We start from the raw sequence: 20,469 nt of genomic DNA on the forward strand, positions 1-20,469 counted from the left end.
TCAACAATAGCCAACATTTATTATGAACATTTAATTTTAAATACAGTCGCATCAGAATAATTTTGCTGCAATTAGGTATGTTTTTGAAATAATGATCGATTGGCGAATTATATGTAGGTAAGCACATTTTAAATTCTTATTTGTCAGCTAGTAGAACAACAAAATCGATACAAATTAAAAAATAATTTTTCTCGTGCAGAATAAGTACATTTCGCGGGAGTGTAATAGATTGGATCGAGATAAAGGCGAGTCATTTGATGACTTCTTCGGACGGTTGTGCGTCGCAATGTTTGGTTGTCCGGCGTATCCACGGCAACACAATTAGCATGCAAGTCGTCTAATGGTCAGAACCGGCTGTGGCTACGTCTTTTCATTTATATCAACACCACCGAATCCTCGGGAACTATAATACAATATAATATTGTCGTCGTACAGGTCAGTTATATAATATGTAATTATTTTTAAAAGAAGACAATAACAAGATCGTCATTTTTCTTAAACAGTAATAAAGTGTTACTCGACCTTTGTTTAATTTATTTATGAATAATTTTACCACTACATCAAATGCCAGGTGTTCATTTTCAAACCATACGTATACAGTAAGTTTATGTACAGTTAAACTTTCAACACCAAACTTGCTTCGTTCTGTATTTTTTTCTTTTGATAAAAATCATCATCGTCTAAAGTTTAGTAAGTAGTTATTATTATATCATAGCACGAATTTCACTTCATTTCGTGGTAACTCTATTCTAGTTTTGGTGTCGATTTGTTTTTTTAGTTGAATGTAATTTTTGTATGCCATAAAATTATAATATGCGTAACAATGAATTTTGAGTTGCCTATAGTGTATTTTATTAGGCTAATATGTGATAATATTTTATTTTTACAACTATGACATTACCTAATTTAAAGATCATGACTTTTTTGTAGTATGATTGCGTTAATACTACGTAGGTATTTTAAACCGTTATTCGCATACCATATTTTATTTTAAAGACTATATCGATCAGTTTATGAGTATTGTTACGTGACAAATGCAAATATTGTACATATTTTTAAAATTTTATGTTTTAGCTAATTGACTTGATGACCAGAGTTTGGCGTTTTTTTATCGAAATCTTATTTTTATTTTTGTAAAGTTTTAACCTAAGCCAAAGGTTACAAATACATTTTATAAATGGTAGATAATATTTGTAGGTAATCGTATCTCATGAATTCAAATAATTATAGAGACGTTTCCAATCGTGTAATATTGAATTATAGACGCACGATATACCTATCAATTACATCAGTGTAGTGTGTAGATATCGGCTGATAGGAATATCCTAGATCCTAGAAACTTTAATAATTAATTAACATTATAATAATTTATAATACACACACATACATAATTCGTATTTCATAGTACACTAAAATATATGGAGTACCTTTTTTCTAAACATTAAGAATACGACCATCGTTGGCTTTATATTATGTATAGGTACTTTACACGTATTTGTTTGGTCTTTATATTTATTTTAGAAACTATGTATATTATAGGTAGTATATAAATATAATGTATATAATAAGATTGTTACTCAATATTTTAGATAGGTATTTCATTTGAAGTCGGTTTGAAAATGAATCCTAGGATATGATCAGAATTCCTTTTTTGTTTAAAAATATGATTTGTGTAAATATTATTTGTATTTTTATCATTTGTTTTCATTATTATGAGTGATTATTTTTATTAAAAGTTATTATTACGGGTTCGTTAGTGATTCCAAATATTTTCGATCAGTTCTATTTTGGTTATGGTAAATATGGTTATATAAGATTCTAGAATACCATTAAAATATCTTTAGAGTTAAAATTGTGAGAAGTGATTAATATTAAAATGTAATTCTTCGATAAAAGTTGTTAGTGCTTAAACGCAATTCAAATAGTATCATAAGCTTAAAGTACTTATATTTTTTATTTGTTAACCCTGCAAATTAGTTCTATGAATTGTTATTTCCAAAATTTAACAGAAATTTCACGAAAACCTTATTAAAGAAAGTTAGAGACGTATCGAAAAAGAATTCTATATATATTCTAGGCTATAAGTACTAAACATTTTAAGTACGTTGATATTTTTTGATACGATAATGCTATTTCTAGAACTTGATTTAAATGTACCGATAATTATTAAATATTACGATTTTAACGTATACAAAACATGTAAAAGTGTATATTTAATATTTTTTATTTTTTACACAATAACAATGTAATTTCCGAAAAAACAATCATTAAATCTGTATATTATATTATACGCATGAAAAAAGTAGAAAAAAGTAAACTATTTATTTATCGTTTAACCGAATATACGGTTATATTAGGCATCAGTATATACAGTTTAAGTATAAATTGCAATAATTATTTCTGGTGACTTCTGGAATTTGGAATTATGGTTTAATATTATTTTGTAGCTAAATGTATAATAATATAATCCAAAATCCAAAATTTCATAAGACAATAGAGCTATTAGAACTTAAATATTAGGAATGTGTGTAAAAGAAATAAAGACTGTATTATAATACTATAACGTAAAATTGAACTTCATCGATTTTTTTTTTACTTGGGCTCTAATAAGTATGCTAATTTAATTTTGAATGCGTATTCGTAGGTAGGTACGTGTGTACAATGTGTACATAACATGCTCACATAACATCGGTCGTACATACATAACAACATTTTCGGGTCAAATCGTCAAGAACGCAATGCATTTTTTTCGGACCCGGCTGTAAGGTAACTGACCACTATAATATAGTATATAATACATATTTAACCACCCCTTTTCCTGGCTGTGTCAGTTGACTGACACTGTCTAGAAAATTGCGTTTAGCACGATTGTTTCGGTAGCACTGGAAGTAAAATAAAAAGCACAAGTTATAAGAAAATAACAAATGAATGGCCTTACAAATACATAGACGGAAATTTATTCATTATAGCAGCGATGTTTTATTGAGCAAATGCGTATACTTAACGTGTAAACATATTATTATATTTTATATGTACTTACATTTAAAAAAAAAACCCAAAAATCCCTTTCCCGACCTTCTCTTATGTCTAGTGTTTAGAAACAGCGCGAAGGGCTAACGACCGGTAGTCACGTGAAATCGAGTTTTCGTTTTATTCGTTTTATTACTGAATGGACACGGGTCAAAGGCTCCGGCCATTCCGTGACCTCGTTTACCTCCATCGTCCGTTCGTATTAGACTGTCACATTTGCATTTATCGAACCGAGAGTGTTTCCACACACGCATGCACACACAGTACACACACACATACACAAACACACACCCACACTCATTAAGAAATCGCCGGTTATAAACGACCCGAGAATAATAATATAATATAATAATAATAATAATAATAATACAACCGCAAAATCGTGGCTCGACTATATACACACAACACTGCACGAGTATCTATTCCGTGGGCGCGTTCAATGAATGGATACTATAAGAACTTTGCTAAAACTCGACAGTTGTGTGTACTAGTAATATTATTCATTTCATTCAATTATATAGTAAAATATTCTGCAGGTTTAAAGATCAAGAGTTATCTGGTATCAAGCACGGGGCGATCTCTGTACCTGTATTATGGCTAGGTGCGTGTATATATATATATATATATATACTTATACGCGGGAGGAAGTTTAAAATTAAATATGCCCACACACGGAATTACAATAATTGTATTATAATTTATTATAATAACAGTTGAAAATTGAATTTAGTATAAAAAAAATTTATAATTTGAGTGCATACTGTAAGAATTGTACATAATATACCTACCTACTTACCTATATGATTATATGTATTATGATATCGAAACGAACGTTGCAGCGCGTGCGTATATAATAATTTAATATAATATAATATATAATGTGGTGTATTATTGAACACCTCGTCACGCCGATGATATTATTGTGATAAATAAATCACGTTTAACGATTCGCGTGCTGTATCGTGTTTAGGAGCGATTATGAGGCATGGCGAGTACGCTCTAGCAGCAGATGAGCGTCTGGACCACGTTGCTGGCGATGGCCGCCGTCGCGGTCGTCACAGTCACCGGTAATTACCCAACGTTCGAAGGCGCCGTCGAGTTTAGGGACAGCTTGATGGTGCCAGCCGGTGCGCCTGTTGGGTCACTTATCTATCGATTAAGGGCTTCCGACCACGACAAGGACTATCCACTGTATTTCCAAGCCACCGGTAAAATCCATATAATAAAATATTTTATTATATATACAATATAAGTAGTTCATTTTCACGTTATAAAATATATATATATATATATGTACATTAATATTATATATACGCAATTATTATTATTTCATCCTTCGCAGATATTAAGCGTGCATATATAGCAACATTAAAACTGTCTAATAAATTTGATCGATTTGTAGCATTTGTTTGGTGGAATTTTGATCAATATATTTCTTTCTCGGATATTTAATTGGCAGAGCCGCGGTAACATTTTTTGATCAAATAATAAAAATTATTAAACAATATAATTTACATTTTACTTTTTTCAACCCCTATAAAGTAACCTGGGGTATAATGACGCAAGGGAAAAATTAATTATTGCGTATAAATAATTTAATATTTGTCATCTGGTAAAGTTATTTAATTATGATTTTGCTATCATAGCTAAATATGATAAAAAATTTTCTTCGGCAGTTGATGAAGTTTTGACGTCAACATGAGATAAAATATTAATTTCAATGTAATATTTAAGTAGTATAAAAGTAGTAATAAATACTAATTAACGACATGTTAGATGTTTCTTCCATTTATTTTCGTATAATATAAGTAGTTGACTATACTTCAATACTAGTAAAATACTAAAATATTTATGTGATAGCAACTGAATATACTACAATACTATTTATGCAAAAAATCATATTGGGGTAAAATGGTTTAATGAATATGGGTAAAAGTGTGCAGTATTTTTTAACTGATGAGATACCTACTTTTATAAAATTTTATTTTTTAGCTTCAAAATGAATATTTAAACATAGCTATTATTTAAGTCGATATTGTTTTATAGTTGTTTTTTTTTCTAATGTGCTGTAAAAGTAACGAAAAATAAAGCATGAATATCAAAACCTTGAATAAGTCTATTAGAAATTACCAAATGTTTAGAAAATGTAATTTATAAAATATTTTTACTATTGATTTTAATTAATTCTTAAATCCTAAATACTATATGTATAGTGAAATGATAAAAACTATAATCTTTAATCATAATATAACTAGCCATTAGGCAGTTGGCAGATTAATGGTTTGATTGTTTTAAAATTATATTTTAGATTTTGGTAGCTATGTGATAAGAATAGAAAATCTTCCGTGTCCCCCAAACACTACGGTCGGTTGTCAGGCAGACGTGTACTTGGATCGAGTGCTGATTCCAGGTCAGACATTTCAATTCAGGATAACGGTGCGGGATACTAGAGGAGACACCACTACAGTACCAGTTAGGCTGGTGGCTACCGAAGCTCGGAGTGATGTCGAAACGATATTTCCTCACATTCCTGCAATCATTATCGTGCCCGAGGTACGGATTAGTAAAACGAGTTTGTTTATCATCAATTTTCGACATTTTAAAAAAAAATATTTATACGAATTTATTTTATGTTTTGCTTGTAAATCGATATTGACAATCACTTTACATTAACAGGATGTCAAAGTCAATACTGAACTGGAATACGTGATCGTCAAGAAAAATACGGAATCGCGGAAGTCGGCCAGCATTGAACTTAGGGTATGAATCTAAGAAATTTTAATACCTAATTTTTTGTTATTGTATAACGTTATATACTATACCTTTTATTCATAATAAATTAATAAATTAAAATAAATACATATTTGGTTAACACTGTTAACAGTAATTATCATTACTAATTACTAATTAATAATTATATTTTTTAATTAAATGTTTATCAAAGGGTTAAATTAATTACTTTTAAAATGCGCTTATGTAATTCAATAGTTTTTTAGTCTTTTGAAAGTAATTATGTAAGTATATAATATAAAATTAAAGTGAATATATGTATTTTTCTATTTACTTACTATTATACTGATAATAATAATATAACTTTCTAAAAATACTTGGCAAAGATAAACTTAAATAAATACGAATTTACATATTTTAGTAATGTTTAATTCATGTAAAATATTTGTTATATTATTTATCTATTTTACTGCGTTCATGTTTTCGACATCATGCTTTTTGAGAGAACGTTATTTTAAGTACGAGTAACTATAACTGCTTATTGCAGTAATAGCCATAACTATTTTATATAATTCCATGTATGATATGTTACTGGCACGAATGTTATTATCTCATTTTTGTAGAGCAGTCAACATTAGCGATTTTTGTTCATAAAACTATAGCTACAATTTATTTTATATATAACGTTATTTTTTTGATAATTCTCTCTTCGTATTAGTATACTTAATAAGTATATCTAATATTTACCGAATACAATTAAGCACAGCTTTATTTAGTTTATAACGTAATATACTTATTATTATAGCACATTTCTATATTAGTACAATTTATAAAATACTTACGTGAGCCTTTACTATAGTCAAAGTTTTTGGCGAGAAAGAAAGCTTAAGGCGAGAAAGAAATCTTCAAATTTTAAAAACGAGAATTTAAATACAATTATCAGTTGACAGTTTTGTTATAGAATAAGAATATAAATATTAACTATGAGTTACGTTTTTTGACAATATTTATTTATTTATACGTACTTTTTTTTATCGATTTTTGTAGTTGATAGTTGTGCTCGCGTATCATAATTATTTTTTTATTAGTACTTATTATATCTAATATTTTGTTTTACATTAACATTGCCATGCATGTTTAATAATATATTCTTTGATTTATCAATAATTGTATTATTATTTATCATTTTCTTTACAAATAAATAAACTATTATGTAAAAAAAAATAAACTTTTCTCACGCGCATTAGATAATAAATACTTAAACGTGTGCTTTAGGGATCTCCGGAATTGACCATAGGTCGACTGCGTATGAACAAGGACACGACCACTGGTACGATATCGGTGTCCCGGCCGCTGGACTTTGAGACCAGGAACATGTACCGACTGCAAGTGGTCGCGTTGGATATGTACGTGGAGATCGGCAAAGATTCCAGAAACGCGGCGGCGTTCGAGGTCATCGTGGTCGTGGAAGACGTGCAAGACACGCCGCCGATATTCACCCGACTCGAAACAATAGTGCATCTGCATAACAACATGTCCATTGTGAGGCCACCACCAATCGTTTATGCACACACGCACATAATATATTGTATATTATCCGTAACGAATAATAACGATAATAATAATAATAATAATAATAATAATGGTATCGAGAAGAAATCGAATTCGATTTCGATATTATGCACTAGCACTATATACGCGACACGCGTGTACACTTTATACTCATAGCACCAAGAGAATGTCCAAGTGGACATACTATGAAGAAAGGATTGGATATATAAAGTATCTAGAGCAGGCGCGTAATAAATTTATCATCGAAATCTTCTTTGGACTAATAAATATTAGTTAATTTATAAGAGGATCCCATATACGAATTTGTTGAGGTTACTGTCTGTTATTGTTGAAGGTGTGTTTTCGTATTAATGTTATGGTTATAAATATTTAAAATTCAAAAAATTCTCACATTTCGCTTCAAAATTAAAATAATGAAAAATTACATAAGTATATCAAAATGCTAAATGCAGACAATTCTGTTACCTCTAATTTTTACGTATATTATCATATAGATATTTAATTTACTTGTTCACTATAACATCAAAACTAAGAAAAAACATGATCTGTAAATTTACTTTGTCACATGCAAAGACTATATTTGTACCTATGTGTGGCGCCCTCATAATGAGTACCTTACTTATACCTTCTCTAAACCGATACTTGTATTAGGTTTCTATGAAAATAATTTAAAAAAACGACTGCACGTCTGCACATTGGAACTTTATAGTACCTTTAATAAAACTTTTAAAACTTTATTATTTTATGATGATTTATTTTATGAAACTTTGAACGCATGTACAGTACAGTACAGTGCAGTAATACAAAATTAAATCTTTGCAGCTATTAATAAATTATTCCGACGGTTATCATTTTATCAATTAAATATTTCACAAGTATAGTTGTTTTTTTCGCGTTGCTTAAAATCTCACTCGCTATACTCATATACGTTTATATAAAATCAAACGACAATACCATTTTAACAAATCATATTTGTAACACATAATCATATAGGAATAAAATAAAAGCGTTTTTATTGAAATATAGGTGCTATTCTATGTCGTTTGTTATCAGTAACATTTATTTAATCGAGGTAGGACGTAAGAACAAAACCAGTGTAAAAAAGCAAAGTAAGAATAGCGCGTAATGATAAAGTTGGTCAATATACAATGGATGAAGAATGACTAGGAATCACAAAAATGACTAGCGTGTTTGAGAATATAAGAGGTGAATGCAAACGTGTCAAAGACATCAGTGTATAAAACAATTAATTTTTATAATTGAGTTGTGAAAGTAATTTTTGTTTATTGTTAAGCGTTATAAAATGAACGAGGACAATGAAGTCGGGCTTTGTATAAATTTAAAAATTATTTTTATAGTTGTTGAAGTTAGTAAATCTATGAACTTGTCTTTAATTTTTATGCCATTGCTTTTTGACGTAAACGAGTACAATATTATTAATTTAAAAACTCAAATTCATAATAATATATTTAAGTTATTATGCTTTTTAACTGTGTAACTACACTTTTTGGAAATTTGGTATTTTAGTCTGAAGAAATGATATAAAAATGTACGAATCTAACATAAAAAAAGTTCCTTCTATAGTTTCAGTACTAAAGCCAACACTGATCAAATTAAATATGAACTACGTCCATATTTCATTTTATTTTATGATTTAACAGGGAGACATTGTGACCAAAGTAGAGGCAATTGATGGCGATAGGGGTCGACCTCGACGAATTAAATACGGTTTGGTCTCGGAAAATAGGCCTTTCACCGTGTTGTTCGAAATAGGTTTATTCTCAGGTTAGTAGCCATTCGTCGGGAACTGTTTTGGTATAAAGTTATATTTTATTTTGTTGTAGGTGAGGTAAAATTGAAGAGGTCTATGTCAGAGCTGACTAAAATAACCGGTGGTAAACAGCCAGCCATATTAACCGTGATAGCCGATGAAGAAGTGACCGGGACTGGAGAGCCTGCGGCCATGTCCACCCTGGCCGACTTAGTGCTGATAATCGACGACGTGCCCGATCGTCCGCCATACTTCCACAACTCAAAGTATGCATATCGCATATGCATAGTGTTAGATCGTGTTTGTCCACGTAAAAAACTGTACTCATCCTACTGGGTATTCTCATTTAACAGTCGCGTGTATAAACTAAAACATACCTTATTATTAGTTATTATATTTTAAACATGATAGAATTTAGTAATTTAATAGTTTTAAAGACATAGATTGGATATAACTTATCTAATATTTTTATAATATAATTTTATTATTTTTGTATTTTGAATTCAGTTGTATCAAAAATATTATACATTTCATTTTTTGATAATTATGGATATCTAATAAAATAAAAATGTTCCAAAATCATATTTTATAAATATTAAATTTATAAAAAAAAGTCATTTTTGTGGACAATCACGGTGATAATAGAACATGTATAAAAAACCTCGAAATAACATAACAATATCGATATAATCACAAACCCTGAAGTCCTTCAATTTTAGGCACATTACATGTACCTATTATTTAAAACAGATTAATATAAAAATAAATAATATATAAACAATATATGCATATATAGTTACGCTTGCCGTTTGAACGAGAATAGCGGTCAGGGGACGACGTTGGTGTTTACCGACGGTTACGTATTGCAAGTGCACGACGATAGTACGGTATGTTTAGCTCTAATATATACGTATTTACAAGCGCGGGCTATTTAGTGTTGAGCAAAGCAAGGGCCAGGTATGATCTTGTGGCTCATGGATTTATTCAGGGGCCGAGACGAAATTGTATTAACCGCAACGGCGTGATCTATATTTTGCTCATCACTAGCAAGCGTTCGTGGATCGAGTACTCGAGTGTTGTTATTATATTGATTTTTATCTCTATTACATATTCTTTTATATGTATGTAAATATAGAGCAAGGATTCTGTGTACGCGCTGACTTTGGAAAACAATAACGGAACTTTTGAAGTGACGCCTGCCGTGATTGACAGACGTGGCCGGTTCACTATTATGGTGCGCAACAATCATCTGTTGGACTTCGAGAGTACCCGGTCGGTCCGTTTCGAGGTTAAGTATAGTCGTGTTTAGCATACACTATACCAAGAGTATAACAAAACTTTTAAAATTTTGGGTTAATTTATTCAGCGTTGAAAAATATCTAATTTAAAATGTATGTATAAAACACACTCTGCAGTAACGTGGTGAAGTGTTTATATATTATTTTGGCAAACTATTTTTAGGTAAACTCAAAGCACCCATGCCTTAATCACAAATTCCATCCTCATCCAATTTTTGGATTTATTTAATACATTTATTAGCCATAATGTTAATTCCAAGATTTCTATTTATTCTTCCATGACACTATATTATAAAATTTCTTTGATTATAACGAGTTTAATATTAATTAAAGGTTAATTTTATAAATCCGTAATAATCGGGAAGATCTATATACTAACGCAGTGATGTGATTTCGTAGATCGGTATTCGCTGCTGATTCCATGTAAGTATAGTACGTAACGATAGTACCGGCAGTACCGCATATTAAAACTGCAGTTTCTATAAATAAATTCAACGTTAGGATATCATCGAATATTTTTGTTGTAATAATAGGATCGTCATATTTTTCCCGATAAATTAATTGTGAGAGATTCGACTAATTGACGAAAACGATTGGTAGTTGAGAACTCTAGAGCTGCGTCCAATACAAACCCTATAATATATATTCCGATGAAATCCAAATTCTAAATGGTTCATCACGAAAACTACGATGGTTATCATAACAATAACGATCGTCCTTGTGATTTCGATGGGCTAATAGGTGTTGGCGACAGAGTTGTCCGTACATGGCGGTGGCGGTGACACGAACCGCACTCGGACTTCAGCCAGGGCGGCTGTGGTTGTGTACTTGGACGACGTTAACGACAACGCCCCACGATTTACGAGTGCCTCATACGACGTCCAACTGCCTGAGAATGCCACGGCCGGTGTCCGCGTGACTACCGTCGAGGCCATGGATCCGGACGCCGGACTTTTCGGTAGTGTTCGGTACACGGCCGTGTTGGGCTTCAAGAATTCGTCGTTGGTGCTCGACCCGATTACTGGCGTTATCTTGGTATCCAACGACAATCACGGGTTCGACCGAGAAGAATCCGCGGGTAAGCAGTAAGAATGCGAGTAGTGTAGATACCAGTTATTGTTTAAACGTGCGAAATGGTGTATAATGCACCAATGCAATAATGAACGATTTATCTATTTATATGAAAATCCGTAATGAACTTAAAAATGTAAAACATAGCAAAAACTGTATTGCGCAGGATAGAACCGAAAAGGCTACAGTAATAACTATATGAAACGAAATTTTCACTACTACGTAAAAAGGAGAACTTTGGCTGTGAAATATCGTTTTTATTTTTTAGCTATCGTAACTAAAAAAAGAGTTATTTAAGTTAAAAAATAATGGATTTTGAAACAATAAGAAATTTTTTTGTATAAGTGATATTAAAAAAATAAAAACGATATTTCACAGATAATATTCTTAACTATATTATATACCAATTTAGAGTCTTAACTATCACTACAGCCAGATTGATTCTATCCCGCGCAAAACAGTTTTTGCTATGTTTAATATGTGTAAGATATAAGGGTGTAGTGTCCTCTTATAACAATACATGATATTTAAGTATTTACAATATAATAAAATAATATAAAAATGAATACATACATATTCAATTACTTTGCGAGTACATATAACTACTACATAATAAATAAAATTTAAAAACTTTTATTTAATATTACAACTAAGAATAAAAAGAACATTTCAAAGTGCTTTTGAAGTACTACTTAAGTTAATAATCTTGAAGTTTATTACTTTGATCACATAATAAGCACTAACAAGTCAACGATATATAATTGACTACTAGAAACTTCTTTTGAAGTTGAAACATAAGAGATTTTTCTACCATAAAAAAGTGTTTTTAAACGATGCGTTTTACATGCACACACTTAAAAAACACATCATTGTACATTTGTAAACCAATACAGTCATCGCTTTGCTCAGAATCTAAAAAACACACCATCATGAAAATAAATACAGTCCAATTAATACCTATTTCTCACTTCAAAATCTTAAAATAGATTGAAATGTTTATTAATAATAATTGTATTTGCCGTTTCTTGTTTGCGTGTTATGGACTGAGAACGATATATAAAACTATTTTACAAAACGTCCTGCTTTAAAAACCCATTAGTTATATTATATATGCATTAAATACAACGTTTGTTGTTCTGAATAATAGCATAAGATTTTTGCTTAGATAACGTGAATTGTCTTACAGCAGCCGAAGGTCTGTAAATTATTTTTTCGCAATGAAATCAAAATAATAGTAGTTTATAGATTATAGACAGATACGTCATACGTTAAAGGTATATATCATATATTTAAATGTACTTAAATAACGTCACTATAGGTCTATAGCACACCAATAAATTATAAAATTTTACCACACACGGTCCTGTGTATATTATGTATTGTATAGTTAGGTATCAATGTAGTGGTATTTTAAATTTTTATGGACAAAAGCGTATTAATATTATTAGTATTATTATAATAATAGACAATGGTGTTTAACTTGTATTTTTAACGTTTTTTATAAAGAGTAGATTTTACATTGTTTTCATAATATTTATCTTTCATCCGTGGATTTGAATTTATTAGTTTTAACTTACAAAATTGGAAAATAATATTTAAATCAGATTATTCTAAGTTCAGAATAACTAGTTAAAAAGCTCATATTGTTTATAGTAGATATATCGTTATCGTATTGTTAAACAATAAACTATCTTAGTCTTAGTGCTCTACAAATAGTTGAATGACTGCAGCGTAAACATACCGATAAACCAACTCTTTGATTGTAGAGTACAGATTAACTGTGGAAGCTCGTGACATGGATGGAAGTGGTTTGGCAACAACCGTACCACTCAACATACACGTATTGGACATAAACGACGAAACGCCAGTTTTCCAGGACACACCGATCCAGTTTGTCTTGACACAAGATATGCGTAACTTCACAGAACGAGCTTTCATCAAGGTCAACGGTTTTTCATATTTCATATATATAATATACAAAAAATACAATATAATATACTCACAAATATATACAAATATAAATACAATTATAAATTATAATATTAAATTGTATTTAATTACGGTTATAAACCATCAGTGATAAAATTAATAACTACCTAGGTATACCATCAATACCTAAAGTTAGTTTTGGAATTAAAAACTCGAAAAATTGTACTACGTATATTATAGTTTTAATTGCTCCATATTAGCTTATATCGTATTATATAAACTAAATAACACATTATACGACACGTCTCGTAATAATATTTTAATTATAATACCTATTTGATCTTCTCTTGTTCTTAGGCTATTGATAAAGACGCAGAAGCCCCGAACAACGTAGTGCGTTACGAGATAATAAACGGCAACTACAACAATCGCTTCACCCTGAATCCAGAAACCGGTAAGGCTCATAGATATATTATTCATAATATAGTATAATATACACATGCACGACTCGCACAAACAGGCGCGCGCGCAGACATTATATTTTTTTCGATGAAATATTATCTTATTATTATTTTTGTTATTATATTCTGTGTATGTGTGCTATACTCACAATTTACGACTCTTTTGTATCCGAGCGGCGTACATTGTCGTGTCGTGCTGGTATGTTAGTCTGTAATATAATAGTGGTCACCTAAAATTCTTAAACTACAATTTTATCCTCTCTCCGGCAATTAATCAAGCACGATATTTCTTTTACAACTCACTCAAAAACGTTTCAGGAGAATTGTTCTTATCCAACGATGTGTACGATTCAAGCCGGACTAGAAGGGACTCGACAAACAGCGCATTCGTTGTACTCACAGTCAGAGCTTACGATTTAGGTGAGATTATAATGTTTTGGATCTGACTGCAGGTTTTTCGCGCCAGAACTTATTCCATTCCTGTTATTTATAATGAATTATGCTCTGTACTACAGGCGTCCCCCATCGGTGGTCTACGACACAAGTAAGAATTTATCCACCGTCGTCCGGTGCCAGACAAATGACGTTTCTTATCCCTGCTTCGATGGATGTAGCAGCCGTGCACAATTTGTTAGAACGCCTGACGGGCGGTAAAGTGACCATTAATTCTATAAAGCCAAACTATGAACACGTCCAACGACCTGCTGCCAATGCAGAAAAGTATATAATACATAATACATATATATAGGCGTCTCACAGTAGTATTTCTGATTTTAACCTAACAACCGATCTATCGAGGTTATATCATTATTTATTTATTTATTTATATATATTAATGGGCGGAGCCCTATACAAAAATTTAAACATAGAATAATTTAAAATTTAGATAACATATTATAATTTTGTTTAGAAATATTGTGACCGCCACTGTTGCGTACAATACGAATACCGTAATCGACGTCGATGAATTCCGAAAACACGTAGCCCAGTGCAGTAATGAAGTCCAAATGGCCCAAGTAATATAATTATTATTAAAATAATAAGTCGATAGAGTATGCGCAATTATATTGTAGTAAAATGGGTTTCTGCAATGTTCTGTGTTTAAAAATTTAAATAAACTATATCGATTAAAAAAATAAGTTCAACACTTATTTATTTATAAATAGGAATTCCTAATTACAAATCAAATAAAAAAAAATGTCCAGTCTCAAGACCCATAATTGAGTAACATTAATTATTTTTAGTAGTCCATGATCCATGTATACTGTATAGTTTGTTTTTTTTTATAAATAATTTCACTATAAATTAGTTTTGTGGACTCCGTTGATATTATATGTATAAACTATAGGTACATAATTAAAGTAATCTATTAACATTTTAAAAATCTTCGTTTCAAACTTATTTAATAAATATTCATTTATGATAAATGACCCATTTGTACAGTATATAATATATATGTATTCAGCGTACATTTTTGAATTTCGTTTTGTAAAAATTAAATATACTTCTCGTAGTCTTTTTTTTTTTTTTGTTTGTTGGAATAGTAGTCTGCTGTTGTGCCTGTAGTGTAATGTAGTGACGTGAACTGTGCTCGTTACGAATTATTAAATCATATTATAAAAAATTTGTAAAATTAGTAAGTAAAATTGTATGGGAAAACTAATTTTACAAAAAGATCTAATAATTAAAATTGACTAATGTATAAGATTAAAAATAGGCAATAATTGATTATTATTTAAAAAAAAATATACATAAATTATGTATTCATAGGTTTTTTGTTGGGTGGGCTTCTGTTTCATTAATTGGACTGAAGAACGAGAATATTTGTCATGCCTGCTCAAGTACTTTATACCTAATACTTCTATTACAGTTTATTATACAAATAAGTTACTAATTTAGTACGCTTAAAATGGGCTATAAAGCGTATAAATATTATTTTACTATCATCTTAGCCATTAAACTAACTGCTCTAGATGTCTATCACAAACAACAAAATTATATCGTTACCAAATATTGTATTAATTAAGTAACTAAAATTAGAAAATGTCTACTTTTAGGTAGATTACCACAACCATAAAAATCTGTCTTTCTGGTTGAATTTATTATTATTGCTAGCCATACTGTTGGCGGCATTATCACTGTTATTTTGCTGTTGTTATCAACAATATCTTCGATTTCTTCACAAGTGAGTATTATTCATAAGCTATTTTCAATGGTAAGTTATTAAAAAGTAGCAAATAGTATATAATATAATAGATAATATTTTATTTAAGTATGTAAAATAGAAGATATGACATAAAATGTTTAAAAAAAAAGTAATACTAAATTATAAAACAATTTAAGGTTGTAAAACTATAGTCTTTTTCGGAATTGAGAAAAAAATACAGTTATTAATTATTAAATATATTATATATTATTTACATAGTATAGTATTCAACTAAAATTTAAAATTGGATAATTATGATTAATACGATTAAATGGAGGTATTTATAATAAATAGTAATTACAATTACATTTTATTTTAGGTATAATAATACTTTAAACATTGTTATACATATACTTAATATGGCAATTATAGTATTAATCAAGTTACAAAATCGGACATTTTAAATTTAATACAATTATAATATTTATATTATAAAAAAATAAAATAGTAAATTGACTATTATGTTTATGTAGCTAGATATATAGTACAATAAAATACTATAAAATATATAATACATAATATAATATGTATACAGACCATTAACGTAACGAGCAGAATATTTTTAATGGTCGATTATTTACAATGTATATTCTTGAAATTATTTATTTTAATTTACTTATTTTTATATTTCCTACGCATTTTGCGACCAAGTATTTCATACTGCTGCAGTATATAATAAATTGACAGTAAAAAGAATTACACATGCAATTATGAAGTTTCTCAGGTGTTCATTTTAAAACCAAGCTTCCAAATGAAACAAATCGATAGTGATTATCGTTAAATAATGGTTGTTATAAATCATATTTGATGTTTTTAAGTTTATCACGACTAATAACGAATGACATAACTACATAAGGTTATAACAACGCCTATAGATAGTGCACCATAAGTACTAAGTTATGATCATTATTCACGTACACTTATAACTCGTTTGAACGTGACGAAAATATGGTAACGTTATGTTTGCTGAAATATTTTCGTTTTATTGTACATACTACATTTGTATATTTAAGTATATAATTATTATATAATTTTTCAGTAAACTCCACCATGTCGACCACATGAAAAACAAAGGTATTCAAGCGCCTTCTCCAAATTCTAGTGAACCGGCAGAAAACGATCCTCGACATAAAGTATATATTTTGAGCGAAAAACCGGTAACTCCAATTCGAATAGCGAAAAGAACAAGGACTATGGTGATACCGAATATAGTTAGGAAAAAAGCGAGCGCAGAGTCATTGCTTATAGAAGACGTCGAAGGTAATGAATATAGGATCATAGATAAACGAAGGTCTTGGTCCGACGAAACAACCGACACTAGACAAGAAATGTTTTTCAAACAAGGCAACGCGGAAATTTTACGTATAATGTCTAATGATTCGTTGGAAGTAATGGACTCGGCGTCCAACGTGGGCGGATTTAATGTATTTGACGAATTGGCCGGTAAAAAAGTAATTATGAACAAGTTTTTAAACAGTCAGCCGGACGAAATCGCGGTTAAAGATCAATACAATGGTAGCGTTAAAGGAAATGTAGAGAAAACGCAACTAGAAGAAATAAAAAAAGAAGACATTGAAGAAGAACAAAAGAAAATGACCGCATTTCAAAGAGACGTGTTATTAACCAAGTGAGGACAATAATTTGTTTTGCATAGTAAGATTATCGTAACGATAGTGTTGGTTTTAGCGGGGGTGCAGTAGAGAGTCACAATGCACCGGGGCCTCAAGATCGAGGTTTATGTTAGGGAGGTCTCATTCTCAGGTTAATGTCTTGAATTTTCTATTTATAAAAAGAAATACATAATTAATAATATTAAATAATATTCAAAAAAAAAAATTATTTAAAAAAATTATTCGCACCCGTTTATTTATAACTTATACGGCTTCTGTAGCAGAGGCGTGTCCAGTGGGTAGGCCCGGTAGGCCCGGGCCTACCCTGATTTTTAACCTTTAAGTATACCCAAAATATGCATTTTAAAATTATATTTATATAAGCACACTGAATACTGAATGTAAAATGTAACAAATTATTTTTATAACCAGACCTGTCCTAAATTTTGGTTCTAGACACGCCTCTGTTCTGTAGTCTTATCCATATACTATTATTGTGATTCGATTTAATGAAGGACATGTGTCATGTCGTGGTACCTAATTGAAATGTTTGCTTTTTTTCAATCTGCCATCCCTTTTAACAAACAATGGTTATATATATTAATGCATTAAACCTTGCACTGCGTACTCTATAGAGTATAGAGTGTCGAAATGCTCACCGTGACATACTTTTCGCAGGTTTTTGGCGGAAGAACAGCAAAAGTTGATGACGAAACTGGAGACAAGGAGTTTGCCGGGAGCTAATATGGCCACCCAGACGGAGATGCACGCCGGAACGCAGACGACTAGATCGTGCTTGCGAGTCAACGGCGGCGACAGGCGGAGTCGGAGTTACGACGACCGGGAGTGTTCTAGGTCTGCGCACTGCCCGCGCCGGTCGTCCAGCATGCCTCGTAGACAGTTGTTCAACAGTCCGATCATGGAGGAGACGGGCAGCGGTTCGGGTGCCAGCAGCGGCTTGCAGTCGTCGTTGGCGGGACGCGAAGCCACGGGTCCCGGATCGGTAGCGGGTGGATCGGGATTGGTAGCTGGGGGATCGGGATCTGTACTGGGCGGATCAGGTATAGGAGCGAGAACGGGACCGGCACGGCGGCGACTGTTCGCCACGTCGTCGGCGTCGTCGTTGTCTGCGGATGTGGCGGACGCGGAAAAGCGCAAGTCTCGGTCCTATTCTAGTATTCGGGAGCTTGACCTGGACAGGCAGTTGCAGTACATGACGCCATCGCTTAGGTCCCGGGCGTTGGCCCGAAGGCGGTTATCCACGTCGTTGCCGCCGCACGGCTACAGGGCACCATGCAGGTCTGTGCAAATGTTGGAAAAGAAGAGCGTGTTCACCATAGCGTACGGCGACGTGGCCACGCAAAAGATCAACTGCAGCGCCGACTCGTCCTCCAATAATTGGGAATGATGTTGGCTTTCTGCCCCTCCGACCACCGCGTACCTATATAAGCTGTAGATGTATGTCATTGTGATGACACTAAAATATTATTCAATCGCGACCGAAAATCAATATATTATTATAATATTGTTATTATTATATTCGTACACAATATAAACATACATATATATATATTTATATATTACTTATTTAATTATATTAGCAGAATTTTATTTTATTTTGTTATATCTATACTTATATATTTTGACGTTTACTTATTTTTGTTTAAATATATTATACAAAACTATTTCAATTGAAAACGTCTATTATTTTTTTTTTAATATTTATCACGCCACATGACATTTTGGACATTTTTTAGGAAAAAAAGTCTATTACTTATTGCAGTATTATGGTTTGGATAAATTATTATTAGCAACACAACATTATAGATTTAATACCAAGTATAATTTGTTTATTAAGTATACATACTGCATAGGAATAGGTTTAGCTGGGTATAACTCGGGCACGTCGCACATTTTATACTTATTAATAAAATATTTATTTTATTTTAAGTTAAAAATTGTAATCCGTTTTGCTGAAAAAAAATTATTTTAAAAATATAATCTTGATTATTATGATTAATGTAAGATAAAGTTACAAATATTTATCTAAAAAAAACATTTAAGAATAAAAACATGATTTACCATTGTCTTAGAAAGATCAATGGATTTTATGGCTATGATTTGGTTTCGGCGTACCGGTAATATATCATAATACAAAATATTAATATATATGCGCTTGATTAAATGGAATGGTATATGTATGTATCTACATATTTTTTTTACATATCATTTATCGTCCATTCAACATTCGCCCAAATAAACTTAAAAGCTTGAAGAGGTCGTTAGAGAACGTGATGGCCATTGGCCACATATATCAATATATATTGCCTCCGTCTTACAAACGCGTATAATATGTATTGTATAACATGGAAAATATGCGTTTAGCGGAATCTATATTTTATGTTGTTAGTTTTAATATTGCTTACAGTAAATTGACACGTCGTCAAATTTAAAAGTAAAAATAAAATATTATAATATCTATTTTTAATTTCTCTCTTCAGGTTTCTGATATTTTCATTTTAAAGCAAGAAATAAGAACTAATACACGCAAAATAATATTTTACAAACTTATAACTCAGAGCTTACGTCCTATACTCAAACGATTGCGGCCAATAAACTATGGGATGAAAATAGTAGATAGATCCTAATTCTTAATACCTACCATCAAAAGCACATGTATGTTTAATCGGTTGATTTTCTAACGTACAAGTTGTTTTTAAATGGGCTATAAATTATGCTGCACACCTATGTAGATTATTGTAGGTTATAGGAATAAATGTATAATGTACAT

General features: G+C 30.9%; 1 protein-coding gene across 4 annotated transcripts; it reads left to right on the forward strand.

Moving 5' to 3' along the window:
- The first annotated feature begins 301 nt into the window (after nt 1-301).
- Nucleotides 302-19,376, forward strand: LOC132930265 (cadherin-86C-like). 4 transcript variants are annotated; one of them, XM_060996034.1, is made up of 19 exons: nt 302-435; nt 2,645-2,766; nt 4,001-4,238; nt 5,339-5,583; nt 5,707-5,790; nt 7,036-7,302; nt 8,994-9,117; nt 9,177-9,369; nt 9,900-9,990; nt 10,239-10,391; nt 11,143-11,479; nt 13,239-13,414; nt 13,759-13,855; nt 14,181-14,282; nt 14,378-14,582; nt 14,773-14,878; nt 15,920-16,047; nt 17,108-17,695; nt 18,357-19,376. In XM_060996034.1, the coding sequence occupies exons 3-19, from the start codon at nt 4,040-4,042 to the stop codon at nt 19,084-19,086; spliced, it is 3,825 nt and encodes a 1,274-aa protein (XP_060852017.1). In that variant the 5' UTR covers nt 302-435; nt 2,645-2,766; nt 4,001-4,039; the 3' UTR covers nt 19,087-19,376. The 4 variants fall into 4 exon arrangements, with proteins under 4 accessions (XP_060852017.1, XP_060852016.1, XP_060852018.1 ...); XM_060996033.1 differs by having other exon boundaries at nt 309-599; XM_060996035.1 differs by lacking the exon at nt 2,645-2,766 and having other exon boundaries at nt 309-599.
- The last annotated feature ends 1,093 nt before the right edge of the window (nt 19,377-20,469 follow it).

Source organism: Rhopalosiphum padi, chromosome 4 (assembly GCF_020882245.1).
Source record: "Rhopalosiphum padi isolate XX-2018 chromosome 4, ASM2088224v1, whole genome shotgun sequence".
In the NCBI taxonomy this organism is placed as follows: domain Eukaryota; kingdom Metazoa; phylum Arthropoda; class Insecta; order Hemiptera; family Aphididae; genus Rhopalosiphum; species Rhopalosiphum padi.